This window comes from Rhipicephalus microplus, unplaced genomic scaffold, assembly GCF_043290135.1.
Source record: "Rhipicephalus microplus isolate Deutch F79 unplaced genomic scaffold, USDA_Rmic scaffold_13, whole genome shotgun sequence".
In the NCBI taxonomy this organism is placed as follows: domain Eukaryota; kingdom Metazoa; phylum Arthropoda; class Arachnida; order Ixodida; family Ixodidae; genus Rhipicephalus; species Rhipicephalus microplus.
Window position 1 is genome coordinate 19,442,441 of NW_027464586.1, and position 18,264 is coordinate 19,460,704.

Below are 18,264 nucleotides of genomic sequence, written 5' to 3' on the forward strand. Positions count from 1 at the left end.
CAAAGCCCAAAGGGCATGACGTTAAATTCATATAGTCCGTCTGGTGTAATAAATGCCGTTTTTTGGCGATCGGCTTCTGTCATTGGGACCTGCCAGTAGCCAGACCGCAAATCTAGCGACGAAAAAAATTCTGCTCCGTGAAGAGTGTCAATGGCGTCATCAATGCGCGGCAAAGGATAGACGTCCTTGCGGGTTATCTTATTCAAACGACGATAGTCCACGCAAAATCGAATAGATCCGTTTTTCTTACGCACCAGGACGACGGGAGACGCCCAGGGACTGTGAGATGGTCGAATGACGTCTCTACGAAGCATATCTTCGACTTGATCGTTGATGACGCGGCGCTCTTCAGCGGAGACACGGTATGGTCTTTGACGCAGTGGCTCGTGTAGTCGGGTGTTAACATGATGTTTGACTTGTGATGTGCGGCCCAGTTGAGATTGCGACACATCGAACCAACTCCTGAACTCATGCAGAAGATCCAGCAGATCGGCATGTTCGGTGGGAGTGAGAGTGTCGGCGATGGCGCTGGAAAACGTATCATTGGACGACTCCCCGTGTGCCGACAGTGCTTTTGAGTCGTCGCAGTAGTCGTCCGGGACATCAAACAAAAACGAAGGGTCGAGATCCTGCACGCGGCCGAGACATTTCCCCGCAAGCAATGTGACAGTTGTGGAAAGCGGATTGCTTACGAACATGTTGCTTCTTCCGGCGGTAAGGTCAATTGTTGCGAAAGGCAGCGGCAAAGCTCGACGACATTTGAAGATATCGGAAGGCATAAAAAGAACTGTAGCGTCAGTGTAGGCGTTGCATGAAACGGGAACAAGGGCGCAATTTCCAGGCGGAATATTGGTATCTTCATGAACGAGCAACTTCGGCGGCTGATGAGAAGCGTCCAGTAATGGGATATCACACAAGGGTGAAAACTCAACTTCGGCGCGTGCGCAGTCTATGACGGCATTATGGCGGGATAGGAAGTCCCACCCGAGGATGACGTCATGCGAACAGACAGGAAGAACAATAAACTCCACGATGTAAAGAATGCCTTCGATGGAGACTCTTGCAGTACAGGCTGCGAGAGGCGTTACTTGCTGTGCGCTTGCGTTGTGAAGCGACAGTCCCGAAAGCGGCGTCGTTACTTTGCGTAATAAACGGCAGAGATTAGCGGCAATAACAGAAACAGTGGCGCCAGTGTCCACAAGGGCGAAAGTACAATAACCTTCAACTGTTACTGCGACCACGTTAGCAGAAGAGGAGCGAGGGCTTAGACAGTTCGAAAACGGCGCAGTTCTTGCCTCTTGAACTGCGTTGCTTAGTTTTCCTGGTCGGAGGGTCCGGGCCGGCGACGCATGGGGGAGGGCGATCGCCGACGAGGAGAGGGTGCGCGTTGCGGCTGGAAGTCAAGGTGGTCGACGGCGGCGGCAGTAGCGAGCAACCTGTCCGGGAGCGAAGCAAGCGTAGCAAATCGGTCAGTTATCGGGAATCCTCCAGGGATTGGCGACTGGTGCTGCCGCCCAAGGTGCAGTATAAGCAGCCGGGTGTGCGGGCTGTGAGCGCGTGGTGTAGGGTGGTTGCGGGAGCCTACGTACAGCGTCTGCATATGTCAGTGGCGCGGCTACGGGCTGCATCTCTTGCGAAAAGGCGACAGGAGGAGCCACAGGCTGCGTTGCATAGGTTAGGGGCGCGGCCACAGGCTGAACGGCTGGCGGATAGGTGACAGGAGCGCCTACCGGCTGTGCGACACCCGGGCAGTGACCACGGCTAGATAGAGGTGGCTCGTAGTGCGCAAGAGGAACAGCTTGTGCAACCTCTTCCGATATAGCAGTGCGAAGCGGGGCAGGTAGACGGGTGGTGGTCTCGTGAGTAAAGCGCACTAGGGAAAGTTGGCGGGTGACTTCCTCACGGACAAAGGCTCGAACTTGCTGAAGCAATGGTGAATTGTCGGGCATGGAGTCGAAACTGGACAGCGACTCACCACCAGTCTGAGGCTGCCTAGTCAGAGTGCGTTGCTTTTTCAACTCGTCGTAGCTCTGACACAAGCTGACGACTTCAGAAACTGTGCTTGGATTCCTTGCCAAGAGCATTTGAAATGCGCCGTCGTCGATGCCCTTCAGGATGTTTTTGACCTTGTCAGATTCGGGCATGGTGTCATTCACACGTCGACAAAGGTCGACGACGTCCTCAATATAGCTGATAAAGGTCTCGCCAGTCTGCTGAGAGCGGACGCGCAAGCGCTGTTCTGCCCTCTGCTTGCGGACAGCCGGCCGACCGAACACTTCAGCACACGACGTCTTGAAGACGCTCCATGTGGGGATGTTGTGTTTGTGGTTATTAAACCACAATTCGGCGACACCAGTGAGATAAAATATCACGTGGCCCAGCTGTTCGGCTTCATCCCACTTATTGTTGGCGCTCACCAGTTCGTAGTGCTCGAGCCAGTCTTCGACGTCGGTCCCATCCGCACCTCTGAAGACCTTCGGCTCCCGTAGCGTAGAATGGCCAGGGCAGTTGAACTGGAGCGAAGGCGTCGATGTAGTGGCGTTGGCAGTCATGACAGGTGGTAGCGTGCGGCTTCGAAGCTCCAGGGTGTAGCAACGGGGATTAACAGCACCTTCCACCAAATGTGAGGAGGTTTATTAGCCGTTAAAGACAGCGACGAGACAGCGTGAAGAAGCGTCCAGCGATCGGCACAGCAACGGACCGAAGCACGAGGCGAGCGAGCCGGGCGTTGGCGATGCTGCTTGCTGCAGGCACATCTTCTTCTTCACAATATATATATATATATATATATATATATATATATATATATATATATATATATATATATATATATATATATATATATATATAGAGAGAGAGAGAGAGAGCTTTTTTTTCGAGGTTCCGTGGCACTTGTAACTTTTTTACACGAGTTTTCTAGAGCCTTTTGTATTCTGCTCCTTCGACATTTATTGGTAAGCCGCGGTAATTCGAACACTGCTGATTTTTATGACTAGTATATCTATTTGAGAAAACGCTAGGCGAGTCTCTGATTCTTAGTGAGGTCGCTTTATAAATATTTTCGCTGTGCTGAGTCCGAGTGCACCTGGCTGGCAAAACTTTTGGTGAGTCTGAGTCCGGCTAGATTTTATATTCTCATTATATTTCCATGAGTATGGGTGAGCCTTGCAGAGCTTTATTTTCATGAGTGAGTCCAGCTAAGTTATATTTTGGTAATTGCGAGACCTGAAACGTTTTCTGAGCCTGAGTCCTAGTGAGTATGCTTCAACAAAAGTTTGGCGAGGCTGAGTATGTGTGAGTCTCTAGCAAAAAATATATTTAATGAGTGAGTCTGAGTGAGTTTCATTTATTTCGCCGGCCTACACAATGCTCAATCATTCAAGAAAGTGTCTGAGGACTTGAAAGAGATAGTCGGCTGGATCGAAGACACGAGTTCCAGTCATTTCTCACAACACAGCAGAATTGATCGTTGACGCTGCTTCATGTTGGGGTGGTCAGCGGGAAATACTGAAGTACCATGAATGGCCGTTCTGTTGAAAAGCTCGGTACGCTACATACTGAGTTCGAGGCTGTGGTTAATTCCCGACCACTTAATTACGCCTGTTTCGAAGAAAAAGATCCATCGGCGATTACTGCAGTACATTCCCGCCAACAATTTACTACTTCACGTGATGCTGAGGACAGAAGCAGTGAACCACAACAGTGCGAAGATATATTCACGCAGTTTATAACACCACCAAAATTTTTCGCATCAGTTTTGGGGGCGTTGGAAGCATGAGTGCCGTTTCACTCTACCATCGGTGCATCGTTCTCTTATATCTTCTTCCCGCAACCTGGCAGTTGGAGCCGTCGTGATTGTTGACACACTCAATTGAGCGAAGTATATGTGGCCTCTGGCAAAAGTTGAAGAAGTTTACCCCGGTGAAGATGGAATAGTTCGCCCTTGCCCGTTACGCCTGGGTAGCGGGAAAGTTTTGAAAAGACCCGCCCAGAAGATGCACTATTTAGCAATCGGTGCTACTAACTGAGGCCCTTGAAGATGTTGGGACCTAGGAAAAAAGACGAAAAGGAAGCGAAGGAGTTGACCGACAACGCACAGGCTCTCCTTCGGACTCTCTGTCGCCATTAAAGCGATCGCAGTTGTTGTGCCCAGTACGCACTGAGATTTATTGCCATGTGCAACAAGATCTTCATTGTCGTGCCACATTACGTGTGGTGAAGTACGTAACAGGGACTGGAGAAGAGGACAACACAAGCGCGTGTTCTCTCCTCTAGTCGCCGTTACGTACTGCCCACCACTCCTATATTTACAATGAACCACTCTCAACCAGCCCAAATGGCTGTTTTGCTATAATACATGTGCATCGCTCACGCGCTCGCTCTCCCCCCCTCCCTTGCGCATACACTAACTCTCCCCCTCTCCTCCTCTTACGGGGCAGGTGCTGCGAGCGCTACCTCCACATCGTTTCTCGACTGCCACTTCTCTCGCCCCCACAGCTATGCGCTCGTATATAATTGAGTGCGCGCTCGCTCCCATTGCAATCTCCTTTGCAGTAGAGCTACAGACGTCAAGATTGGCGCCAGTTCTAGCGAAATTGGTAAAGTAAGCTGTGACAGCAACAGAACCTGTGAAAGAATAGGTATAAGCTGCTCTGCTAAGCAGAAGAGGGCTCAAAAAGCAGAACCTAAACACACAATCCGGCAGGTGGATCCACAAAAGCTCCCAAAGCTAAGCGCTGGCAAATGACTTTTGAAGCTGTGAGGCAACGTGAAGTCGAAGGACAAAAAGTCACAGCTTTGCCGCAAAGCCGAAGCAATTACCGCGATAGCAACAAATTGGAAGGTCACGCGCAGGATGGCAAGCACATCAAAACGTGCCCCGTGCATCTCACGCACAAATGACGCACAAAACGTACTCACAGGTACAGATGAACGCGAATAAGCGTCTCAGTTGTTACTTCGCCCTGTCTGAAAAACGCGCCCTCTTCGCAAACGAAAGATGTGCAACGATTGCAGGGACCTTTGTGCGCTGGGTACGTGTGATTCTCCCCACTTCAAGATAAGGGCGCGTGATCAAGCGTACAATCGCGTATTTTCTACGCGGGCCCAAGTACGCGTGAGAGATGAGAGCCGCCGCACGGTCACTGCGCCATCTTGCTGATAATGCTGAAAACACAATAGTCCCTTCCCCCTCCCCAGACGTATGTCAAGAGCGATAAGTAGTACATACAAATAGCTTGCCGTTTGGACGTCCACGGAGGTATGCCACGGTGACCCCTGTTTAAGCACTGTACTATTATTGTATGATGTGCAAAAGTAATAAAGAAAAAGAAAGCCACGATGGCTCAGTGGTAACGCCTCGCGTTCACGACGCGGAGGTCCCACGTTCGATTCCGCGATCCGTAGTCTTTCTTCTAGATTTTTTTCTTTCTTATGTTATCATATATATAGATACGTATACATGTACGGAGCATGACATCGACGACGACGTCGGCGGAAAAATGCAGCCGAGAGTGTCCATATATAACTTAGAAGTGTGGCAGCTTGGGCTAAATGGTATGGTAAGACGATAGTTATAGCGCGAGAACAAAACGATGACACAGAGACAAGAAGGACTTTCGTGTCCTTCTCTGTATCCTTCTCTCTGTCTTTGTGTCGTCGTTTTGTTCTCGCGCTATAACTATCGTAGTGTCCATAAAGTTGCTATCGCAATGAAACGGAAACATTAAGCCGAGGACTCTGAGACTGAGAGGTAACGCGAAGCCGAAACGTAACAGATACCCGAGTAACAAGTCTCCAAGTCAGCGCAGGCAACGTCAGTCAGAGGCCAGAATCTATCAACGTTTTCGAGACAAATACAATGATCTGAAACTGAACCACACAATTCAAGCGCAATTTTGTCGAACAGCAGTTCGGATACAGCAGCAGTTTGTGCGACTGACTTTGGTTCGACAACAACCTCAGGAATGTCGGTAGTATCCCGAACGCACATCTCAAAAGCCGTCGTGGGCGTGCTGTATGGAGAGTGATGGCTGTGACAACGTCATACAGTTCAACGTGCGCCTCACGTGCAAGGGAGCGTTAACGTCAGGCAAAGTTCCCGTGATGAGCATGATCAAAGTGACCTACGCGGTAATACACGGAATGGCGGGGGTAACATAAACGATACACAACATATGTACAACTCCACCCATAAATGAAAAATACAATGAAAGAGACAAATGGAAACAACGAACGAAAACAAAATAAGTGAACACTTAGCGCTGCTTTGCATCCACACATGGTTCCGTTTAGTGGGAGATTTTTTCTTTTAAATGCGAAGCATCTATCTATCTATCTATCTATCTATCTATCTATCTATCTATCTATCTATCTATCTATCTATCCGCCTACGACCTTTAGCTCTCCTGGCCGTTACGATAATAGTATCAATACCAAACTTGGTATGACATAACATGACATTATGAAGAACATATTTGACAAGTCATAACATGAAAATCATGACATGTATGTCATCAATATTATAATTTACATTTCATGCTCCTAGTGCCCTTGCGGTGGTTTCGGTAACATAACATGTTTCAAAACTGGTATGGTATGACACGATTGCATGGTGAACACAAACGACAAATCCTAACATGAATGTCATGGCAAGTGTGTCATGTAACAACATGACTACATGTCACGCTCGTGATGCGCTAGTGGTCGTTTTGCTAGCTTCACATGTACGAAACTCGGTATTACGCAACACGAACGGACGGCATAGGTAAATGACACATCTGAGCCTGATAATCACGACATGCGTGTCATGTAAGAACATAACTACATGCCACACTCATGATGCGTTCGCGGCCGTTTCGCTAGCTTCACCTATGCCAAGTTTGGTATTACGTGACGTCAAAGGATTACGACTGTATGTGACTGGTGCAAACACGATAATCCGGGTATACATGTCATGTGAGAACATGACTACGTGCCACAGTCAAGGCGCCAATACGTTACGACGTGACGTGGTGCGCATGCTCGCCGGTGTTGATTTCGCCGCGTCACACCGGTGTTGCCACGCCAGGCGCGGGTCCTGCCTTATACTCGCAGGCATGCGACGCGTCGCTTTGACGCATGTGCGTTCCAGCGCAGCCGGCGTCCCTCTGTCAAGAAAAGAGAGAGACGCAGTGTTGTCTGGGTAACGGATCGGTGCGAAATGCAGCATGTCGCATTTCGCGCCAGTCTCCGTCGGGCAGCGCCGACAGACGCTGGTCGTGCCGGTCACGCCTGGCGTTACACTATAGAGTGCTTGAGTTTCGCTAACGTAGCGTCACTGTGCCCAACGTGCGCGCACGTCAACGCTACATTGGAGCATAGCGGGCCTTTCATGATGTGCTGCTCGTGGCCGTTTTGTTAGCTCCACATATACCAAATTTTGTGTTACGTGACGTCAACGGGTGACGAAATGCATGACTGATGCAAACATGGTATTCCTGACACAGGCGTCATGTAACGACAAGACAACCCACCACGCTCATAGCGTGCTCGCAGCCGCTTCGCTAGCTCCACATTAGCTAAATTTGTTATGGCGTGAAGTGACGAAGGCAAACAGCACATCCAAGCATGATAATCATGACACGGAAGTCATATATGGCATCATTTCCCTCCACTTTGTTGCGTAGTGCTGATTTTAAAGTGGCGTATCAACCTCTCTCGCTCGTGCTTCACATATCATCGATTCTCACTGTATGTGAGATCTGCCTCTTTTAAATCCGAAGCATTTCTTGGCGAACTTCGGTGACTTTGAGCGTCTCTATCTATCTATCTATCTATCTATCTATCTATCTATCTATCTATCTATCTATCTATCTATCTATCTATCTATCTATCTATCTATCTATCTATCTGTCTGTCTGTCTGTCTGTCTGTCTGTCTGTCTGTCTGTCTGTCTGTCTGTCTGTCTGTCTGTCTGTCTGTCTGTCTGTCTGTCTGTCTGTCTGTCTGTCTGTCTGTCTGTCTGTCTGTCTGTCTGTCTGTCTGTCTATCTATCTATCTATCTATCTATCTATCTATCTATCTATCTATCTATCTATCTATCTATATGCCTGCCTGCCTGCCTGCCTGCCTGCCTGCCTGCCTGCCTGCCTGCCCGCCCGCCCGCCCGCCCGTTCGCCCGTTCGCCCGCCCGCCTGCCCGCCTGCCTGCCTGCCTGCCTGCCTGATGAAGCCTATCCACACGCCACAGAAACGGTGCTGCCAACTATATGCCGATCTCAACAAGAATGTCTCGGTATTGGCAGGTGGGGGGGGGGGGGAGCTGTGCTGTGTTGCCTGCCTGCCTGATGAAGCCTATCCACACGCCACAGAAACGGTGCTGCCAACTATATGCCGATCTCAACAAGAATGTCTCTGTATTGGCAGGTGGGGGGGGGGGGAAGCTGTGCTGTGTTGTGGTCTAGCTGCCTGCCTGCCTGCCTGCCTGCCTGCCTGCCTGCCTGCCTGCCTTTCTATCTGTCTGTCTGTCCGTGTGTCTGTCTATCTACCTCTCTATCTAGCTGCCTACGACTTTTAGTTCTCTAGGCCGTTTGGCTAATGGTATTGATACCAAACTTGCTATGGCATAACATGACTGTATGAAGAAGATATTTGAAAAGTCATACCATGAAAATCATGAAATGTGTGCCATGAATGTCATGATCTATATTTCATGCTACTGCTGCTCTTGCGGTGGTTTCGTTCTAATGACATGTTGCAAAACTGGTATGGTATGACATGATTGCATGGTGAACACAAACGACAGATCTTAACGTGAAAATCATGACATGCATGTCATGTAACAACATAACTACATGACACACTCATGATGCGCTCACGGCCGTTTCGATAGCGTTACATATACCAAACTTGGTGTTACGGTACGTGAATGGATGTTGAAGGTATGTGACTGGAGCAAATATGATAATCATGAGATGCGTGTCATGTAACAACATTACTGCATGTGACGCTCATGATGCACTGGCGGCCGCTTAGCTAGCTTCACTCATAATAAATTTGTTTTCACGTGACATGAATAGATGACGAAGGTAAACGGCACATACAAGCATGATCATCATGACACGGAAGTCATATATGGCATCATTTATTTCCACCTCGTTGCGTTGTGCTGATTTTAAAGTGACATATCAACCTGTCTCATTCGTGCTTCGCATATCATCGACTCCCACTGTGTGTGGGATCTCCTAATTTTTGTTACACGGAAGTCGGAAGAGGAGGGGCACGTCAGTACCTCATCCTATAGAAAAAGATGCGTTAGAAAATCGGCCAAAAACGCCTTCGAGCGCATGGTGCCTACCATCCGTCACAAGAACAAAAAAAAACATATCCGTGCTATTATGGCGATATAATTGTCATCCTCACTACAGTACTGTTAAAGGGTGTGTGAATGCAGCGCTTTAGCGACTCGGTTGGGTTGTAAACAAACACTAGGCTCTATAAACAACGTACTAGTGCGTTCCTTTTAGGTGTATAACTATGGCCCTCTAGTTTATCGATTATGCGATGAGCCTTAGTAGTGTTTATCTAGCCGTGGTATCACTACTGAGAAATATTACTATTAAGTAAAGTGTGCAATCGTGAACTTACTTACAGCGCAACACCAGAAAAAATACAGGACAGGGAAGGAGCAAAAGAGAAAGAAAAGACGGCACCGTCTTTTCTTTCTTTTTTGCTCCTTCCCTGTCCTGTATTTTTTCTGGTGTCGCGCTATAAGTTCACGATGGATCCTAACCAACTGGCTCAACTTACTGTCTTACTGTAAAGTGTGCAACTTTGGTGCTTGATGTGTACTTCAATCGAATTTGCCGTGCGCAATCTTACCTTGGGTTGAAATTTACGCAGGAACTCTAAAAGACTATGAGGTTCAAAATTCAATCAGTTGGCGTGCCCTACATTTATGTTGTATAATTTCACAGCGAATCTCATAACATTTTTACATTGCCTTTAGCGTTTGAGTGGCATTGTTATTGACTCAAAGAAGCCAAAGACCATTTTTTGTTCAATAAAAAAAATATGCTCATAACATAGAGTAACCGGAATTTTGTCGTATCACTGTCATGCTCGTAATTGACGACAGGTTTCTGCTGAACTCTTCCAAACATTTCCTACTTTTAGTAGTGCAAAAATATGTGCATACGTAATAAACGTCGATGCAGCGTTAAGTGCTCTCAAACATATGCTTTCCTAGCTCGACCTATTGGCTGTCCAAAAGTTTAAGATGAACAGAAGGAGAACAAATTGCGCAAGCGTATTCGAGCGGAAAATGGTACTGAACTCATCATACCGATGTGCGGACTTTCTAGGATCTTTTTTTTCTGTCTTTTCTTTGTATCCAAATGAACGAGGAGTAAATAGGTAGTTCATCCATGCTACAGCAGTGCGTATAGGTGGAACATAAGCTAAATAAACACGTGCAATCAACACAGCAGTAACACGATTTAGGGCTAAAATGTTCAGTCAGTCACCCAGGGTCAGCCTTCCTTTAATAGGCTGAATGCGCTTGACTCGCCAGTAATACTAACGTTCCATGGTCTTCAGGCATCGATTCGGCAGATATGAGCGCAGATATCGCCAGTAAAGTTCATTTAAATAATTTTATTTACCAACTATACATCGGTTCAAACTGCACGCAACAAACCACTGCTGCATGTATCTGTATACGGGCCACCGATTGCCTATCCACACGCCACAGAAACGGTGCTGCCAACTATATGCCGATCTGAACAAGAATGTCTCTGTATTGGCAGGTCGGGGGGGGGGGGGAAGCTGTGCTGTGTTGTGGTCTAGCTGAGCCATTTGACATGCCGATGCAGCAAAGCACACAAAAGAAGGTAGTGCATTACATAGAACTTGAGAAGGGCTATTCGCGCGTGAAGCTTTACCTGAAAAAGTGCCGTCTTGTCACAGCCAGTGTGATTAGGGTGCCACTGTCAACATACTGTAATGCCCCCGGGCCCCTAGAGTATTATAAGAAATAAATAAATAAACGGTCGTGATGGTGAATTAGGTGCAACTCGACTGTTCAAGGTGAAACTCTTGAGTGGGCCAACTTGTTCCCCGAAGGGTTCATAATGTGATGATTCGTGGAGTGCATAGGCTTTTGTACACTACCGTGACCGTAACTTCCTACGTTACCACTATAGTCTTAACAATCGCAAAGCTTCCAAAACATTGTGGAACTTCTGGAACGTACAAAATCAAAAAACACGTAGAAGTGAAATTACGAAGCGCGACCTTTTTTGTCCTCCCAAAAGTTTCACTATGTATCAACACCAACAATTCTTGTACCCGTCCCGAACATTGCTTTGTAGGTGGAAGCCGAATACATCAAAAGGAAAGCAAAAAACACGCGTGGAGCCGAAGAAATTGCTTACTCTGGCCACCCTTCGAAGGTGGAAACTGTAAACAGCGTCAGCATGGCTTTGAGGACGTCGTCAAAATGGAAGTTGTTCTGTTCCCACATCCGGCTCTCCTCGGACGGTCGCGTTATATCGCCTTCGGCGAACACGATGAACTTTCCCCTGCACAACAAGAGGCACACGTATGAGAGTCACCGGCGAGGTGTACAATCACAGTGACAACGAATGAGACACGACTAATATGCGTTGTTATAATCAAGTTAACTATTTCTAAAGTACTTAAAAGAGCAGCACGGGCAAAATATCTCAACACATCACCTGCTCTCACACACAAAGCCTGTGTGCCTCACCTTCAAAAAACCACGCTCATCTACTTTATAAAATGTGTGCGATTCACTCTATTTATTGTTTATTTTTATCACAAAGCGGGTATCATGCCGGCGTTCATCAAAACGTCACTGACATTTCCGCCACGGATGTGACGTCGGTGAAATACACACAGGCAAAAGAAGAAAGAACAGAAAAGAATTTGAATTGATTTGTATGACCTGGAAATTTAACAGCCGGCATCTGGGTCCGCGAGGATTAGCGCTAAGCACTATGCATCCTGTGTCACCAGGCTTATTCATGAGGATACACAATATTCTTCCTTTAAAATTTAATTCCTTTTCTATTTCACTGTGACCTTGCTTTTCGGTAGATGCTTTCGCCTTCTAGAATCGATGAAGTCAATCATGTGAGCAACGAGTGCCAACAGAGAGTATTTGGGTAGTTACAGCTTTAAGGGAAGTAAGAGAAACGTCAGGAGGAAGTGTAATGCCTTGCCTTGTTGATGGCTCGAGCTAGACACTCTAGTTCCTGAAGTATGATGCATGGTACGTATGAGTGCTTACGTAGGTTACCGTTTACTGCAGAACGCACAGCTTTGTGTTTCTCTAGTCAAACGACGACGCTTTGAATGTGTGCGTATCAAGTGCCAGGGTTTCTTATGTGTGTGTTGCCGCCACTTTTGCTGTGGCCAGTTGTATGCGTCCGCTTCTACAAGGGCTAAATCATGACAACGCTTGTTAACCGCCAGAATAAAGATGTGCCACCAGGCATCCACGCCAAGCACTGCTATAGCTACCAAACACCAACAAGCATACAAGAAGAAATGTCAGCATACTAAGTAAATAACTACTAACCATTGATTGATATGTCGTGTTTACCGCCCCGGAAGCACCGTATGATTTTCAAAGACGCCGTAGAGTAGGACTCCGGAAATTTCGACCGCCTGGGTTCTTTTACATGCTCCTAGAGCTGAGAAATTGGGCCACAGCATTTTTACCTCCATCGAAAACGCCGCCGCGGCAGCTTGGATTCGATCCCGCAACCTGTGGGTCAGCAGCCGAGGGCCTTGACCACAAGACCACCGCGCCGCGGCTAAACACTAACCATTCACTTGTCACAAACTGCACTAGCCTCTTAGTAAGGGAAGTTAAATGAAGCTCAGTGAAATTTACTATCCAGTTAGTAAAGTAATAGTGCTGACTAGAATGGTCAGTTCTATACTAAATTGTATGTTACCCCGTCAAACAGAGGTTTCCGCCTACTTAGTTATATGTTCGTGTGGATTGCCTTAAAAAGATGACTATATTTCAAAAGTATAGGATATAAACACGAAGTGTCATTGTCTTCGTACCATAATTAATGGTTGCTAGCAATTTCATGTAATGATGATATGTGGGGTTTAACGTCCCAAAACCACCATATGATTATGAGAGACGCCGATTTCATGTAATTACGCCTTGTTAAGTGCACATCACTGCAACATACTTGTGGAGATCTGGTCATATGAATATATATTCATATTGTCACGACGTTAAAACAGAGGTCTTGCTTCAGAGATTGAGACACCAGAAGCCGGTCGGTTCTTTTTAATAGAACGCGCAAAAGAGTTCTTTTTCATCAAATTCATTCTACTTCATGGCACATGCACAACTGCCATTGTCTTTCTTATTGACAAGCACGTGACTTTCGCCTCCCTCGGAAAGAGGCATCGTCCCAATGCGCAACTTAGGCGCTCTACCAGGCGTATGAAGGGGTCGCGTCAACTCGTTAAATACGGTTTCATACGCACAACGTGGACGACTTAGTGTAAAGGCTTTTGGCACTTAGAACTACAGTCAGTGTCGGAAACAACTTCATAGTTCACGTCGTTCAAGCGTCGCGTGACGCTTTATGGGTCAAAGTATCGTCTCAGCAGTTTTTCCGACAGTCCACGTCGACGTATCGGAATCCAAACCCGGACCTTGTCGCCTGGTGTGTAGCTATTAAATTTGTGTCGGGGGTCATACCATTGTGCATCTTGACGCTGTTGATGACAGATGCGCACACGCGCGGGCTGTCTGGCTTCCTTGGCGCTCTGAGTGAACTCTTCGGCGTCTACATGGATGTCGTCACACTCATGCGGCAACATGGCCCCCAACGTTGTCGTGACTTCACGACCATAGATCAGACTAAACGGCGTCATTCCAGTGGTTTCTTGTCGAGCGGTATTATAGGCAAAGGCCACGTACGGCAATATCTGATCCCAGTTTTTATATTCCGTGTCAACGTACGTGCTGACATGTATGTGAGGGTCCTATTGAGGCGCTCCGTCAGTCCGTTTGTCTGCGGATGGTATGCAGTTGTTCTCCGGTGAGCTGTACCGCTGAGTCTGAAAACCGACTCCAAAAGCTCTGCGGTGAAGGCCGGTCCTCTGTCTGTGATCAGTGCTGTCGGAGCGCCGTGCTGAAGGACGATATTTTCAATGAAGAACTCAGCGGCTTCTGCTGCTGTGCTGGACTGCATATCTTTAGTCTCCACATAACGGGAGAGGTAATCAGTGGCCACGATTATCCATCTGTTCCCTGTTGTGGAAGTTGGAAAGGGACCCAGGAAATCCATTCCAATCTCGGTGAACGGCTTCGCTGGTGCTTCGACTAGATGTAAATGACCGGCTGGCTTGCTGGAAGGTGCTTTGCGTCTTTGGCAGTCGGTGCAAGTTCACATGTGATGGTTAACAGCAGCGGGTAACTTTGGCCAGTAGTACTTGCATCGTAGTCGGCACAATGTTCGGGTGTAGCCTAGATGACCAGAAGTTGCTTCACCATGGCACGCTTCCATAATTTCTTTTCGAAGAGAGGCAGGCACGACAAGCAAGTGCGGGTTGCCGGTTGGTGAGAAGTTTTTCGTATAATGAACATGGTTTCGCAAGCAAAAAGATGGCAGTCCTCTGTCAAATCACCATGGCACCTCCTTACGTCTTCCTTCTAAATATTCAATCAGTGGTTACAGCTCGGGGTCACTGCGCTGCTCCCTTGCAATAGTGGCCGTGTTGACAAATCCCAAGAATGCCGCGTCGACGTTTTCGTTATCAGGAGCGACAGTCTCTACTGGTGACCATGAGAGACAGTCGGCGTCGGTGCGCCGCTTCCCAGATTTATGGACGATGGTCATGTCGCACTCTTGAAGCAAGCCTTAGGCTCCAGCCAGCCTAACAGCCAGATGGATCTGTAAGGTTGGTGAGCCAGCACAAAGAGTGATGGTCGCTAACAACCTTGAAAGAGAGGCCGTACAAATATGGACGACATTTGATGAGCTCCCACACCACGGCGAGACACTCCTTCTCAGCAGTCGAGTAGTTCTCCTCCGTACGAGAGAGAGTTCTGCTGGCGTAGGCTATTACTCTTTCACAGCCGTCTTGCCACTGCACTAGAGCGGCACCCAGACCTACATTGCTGGCGTCAGTGTGCAGTGCTGTAGGGGCTTCCTGGTCGAAGTGCGCGAGGACTGGAGGTGTTTGCAGTCATGTCGTGGTTCACTGAATGCCATTTGCTGTTGTTCTCCCCAAAAGAACGGGACGTCCTCCCGTGTGAGTCGTGTCAATAGCGCCGCAATAGACGATAAGTCCTGGATAAATTGCCGGTAATAGGCGCACAACCCTAAGAAGCGTCTCACGGCCTTTTCGCCACGTGGTGCAGGAAATTGCTTTACGACGTGCATTTTGGCCGGGTCAGGTCGAACACCCTCGTGACTGATGACGTGGCCTAGGAAGCTGAATTTGTTAAAACCAAAATGACATTTTTCCGGTTTTGAAGTAAGGCCGGCCGAACGTATGGCTTGGAGGACGGTGAATAAACGGCTGAGATGTTCCTCGAATGTTGCTGAGAATACAATAACATCGTCCAGATAGACCAAGCACGTTTGCCACTTCAAGCCTGATAGTACGGTGTCCATAAGACACTGAAAAGTGCCTGGCGCCGAGCACAACCCAAAAGGAAGCACCTTAAATTCATATAGGCCATCGGGCGTCACGAAGGCCGTTTTTTCACGATCTCTCTCGTCAACTTCTATCTGCCAGTAGCCGCTTCTGAGGTCTATTGAATAGAAATAGCGCACATGACGGAGCCGATCGAGTGAATCGTCTATGCGGGGCAGTGGATAGACGTCTTTCTTTGTGACTTGGTTCAACTTGCGATAATCAATACAGAAGCGCAAGCCGCCGTCTTTTTTCTTGATCAAAACCATGCCCAAGGAGTTTTCGAAGGTTGTATGGCGTCATCCGCGAGCATTTTATGCACTTACTTGCTTTTGAATCTCCTCGCGCTCTTTCGGAGCCACACGGTAGGGGTTCTGCCGAATCGGTCGCGTGTTGTCTTCAGTAATGATTCGGTGCTTGGTCAATGGTGTTTGCTGAACCTTTGACGTACGCGAAAAGCTGTCTTCGAACTGGTATATACGTTCAAACAGGTGCTTCCTAACAGAGGGCGGTAGCGTAGAGCAGATGTCCACCGACAGAGTTGTCAAGGCGGGGACAGCCACGTCATCTGGTTGCAAGGCAAAACAATTCCCGGCTTGGTCTACATCGTCGTAATAGGTCATTGCGGTACCCTTATGGATTTGACGGCGCTCGTTGCTGAAGTTCGTGAAGAGCACTTCTGCCTGTCCACCAGTATGTTCCAGTACGCCCCTCGGGATGGAAATGCCTTGCGTGAACAAAAGAGCAAATAAGTGCTCCGCTATCACATCGTTATAGCAAGGACACCCACTGGACACCGACACAAGGCAGCAGGATCTCGGTGGGATTGTCACACCGTTGGCTATTCGCAAACGGCCGCGTGGCTCTTGGCTGCTGTTGTCGGCATATGGACGTGCGCAAAATGTCACCATACGTTGAGGGATGTTGATAACAGCGCCATGATCTTGAAGAAAATCCATGCCTAAAATTAACTCTTTACAGCGATCTGGCAACGGGACAAAGGTGGCCACGAAGCTAGAATCCCTGATGCGAGCTCTAGTGGTGCATTTACCCGTGGGAGTCATAAGCTGACCACCAGCACTCATCATGTGCGACCCTGTCCACGGTGTCTTGACCTTTTAAGGCGGTCGGCGAGCTCTTGTCGTATGATTGAGAAGTCGGCGCCAGTGTCTACCAGTGCTGTAACTTGATGTCCGTCAGTGAGAACGCTCAGATCGGCACGTACAACTTCATCGGCATAAGTATTCGTCGTCGTATTCATCGTCGTTGTCGTCATACCTTCTTGCGAAGATAGGGGGAACTTTTCAGTGTCTCGACGATTGGCAACCTTGCTCCCTGAGGTCGCATCAGTTAGTTTCACTGGCGCGGGCTAGGCGAAGGGCCTCTGGTGACGTCCGGGTAGCTTTGAGGGAAGTCACGGTGGCTCGCAGGTGATGCAGATCACCAGCTACGCGGTGGGGTTGCTGGGCAGGCGATAGTTGATCGGCATCGTGGGCACGGTGGTCTTCTGAGCGGAAAGAAGTGGGACGAGAAAAGTTCCCGAGCCCGGAATCGCCATGACGGCAATAGCGGGCAATGTGACCGGGTTCTCGGCAGCTGAAGCAAATAGGTCGATGGTCGGCCATGCACCATAGGTCAGTTCGGCGAACTGGTGATCTTCTCGTAGAGTCCCGTTGACACCAAGGTACGGCGGCGCGTCGTGGCTGGAAGGGCTTCGCCACAAATGTCGGTGGAGGGCGACGGACCACATCAGCGTAGCTCGCTGGATGTGGCTCAGGACTTTGCGCGGGTGGTGTAATGGCTTGCCTCAACTCCTGGCGGACGATTTCGGCAACAGATGGGATTGGCGGTTGGGCAGGGGGAACGCAGATGGCCTGAAGTTCCTCACGCAGTATTTCCCTAATCATTTGTCGCAGAGAACTTTCGCATACGGCGGTGTTCTGAGCTGCAGCACTTACTGCCGTGTGGTTCCGCAGGTGGTCAAAGTGTTGGCGTCGTTGTTGCAGTGTCGCTCGATGGGAGTCGTCTCTCTTATGAATTCAAATATAGTTCTAGGTGGATTTCTTTCGACGCCCGCAAACACTTGTTCCTTAACACCCTGCATTAGGTGACGCACCTTCTTCGCCTCGGGCATGTCAGGGTCAGCTCGCCGAAACAGACGAATCATACCATCTGCGTACATGGTGGTTCTTTCATTGGGTTTTGCACGCGGGCCTCAATCACTCTGTGCGCGATCCTGTCGGTCCGAGTTCAAAAATTCAGCGAGGAGCTTTCGACGGAAATCTTCCCAAGATTGGAATGTAGCCTCGCGGTTCTCATACCACACGTGAACGCTATCTTCCAGTGCGAAATATGCACGGCCAAGTTTGTGCTGTTCGATCTGCGATGATGTTTATACGAACAGAGGAATCGCAACGAGGTCGCGACGAAAAATGGGCGAACGGCAAGTCTGGCAAAGGCGGCACAGGTTCTCGCACAATCAGAGCACGAGGTTTTTTGCTCTCTTTTTAGGGCGCATACGCGCTAGTGTGTATGCTCCACTACAATACCCCCGGGATGAAGAGTAGCCATCCTTGCGACTCAG

The 18,264-nt window shown here is 48.5% G+C and overlaps 1 protein-coding gene across 1 annotated transcript in view; it reads right to left on the reverse strand.

The window, feature by feature from the left end:
- Positions 1-18,264, reverse strand: part of LOC119162950 (muscle calcium channel subunit alpha-1-like) — a 1,445,695-nt gene that overhangs the window by 530,396 nt on the left and 897,035 nt on the right. The window contains exon 28 of the mRNA XM_075882643.1: positions 11,414-11,560. Coding sequence (XP_075738758.1) covers positions 11,414-11,560 — 147 coding nt within the window. The remainder of the gene's footprint in view (positions 1-11,413; positions 11,561-18,264) is intronic.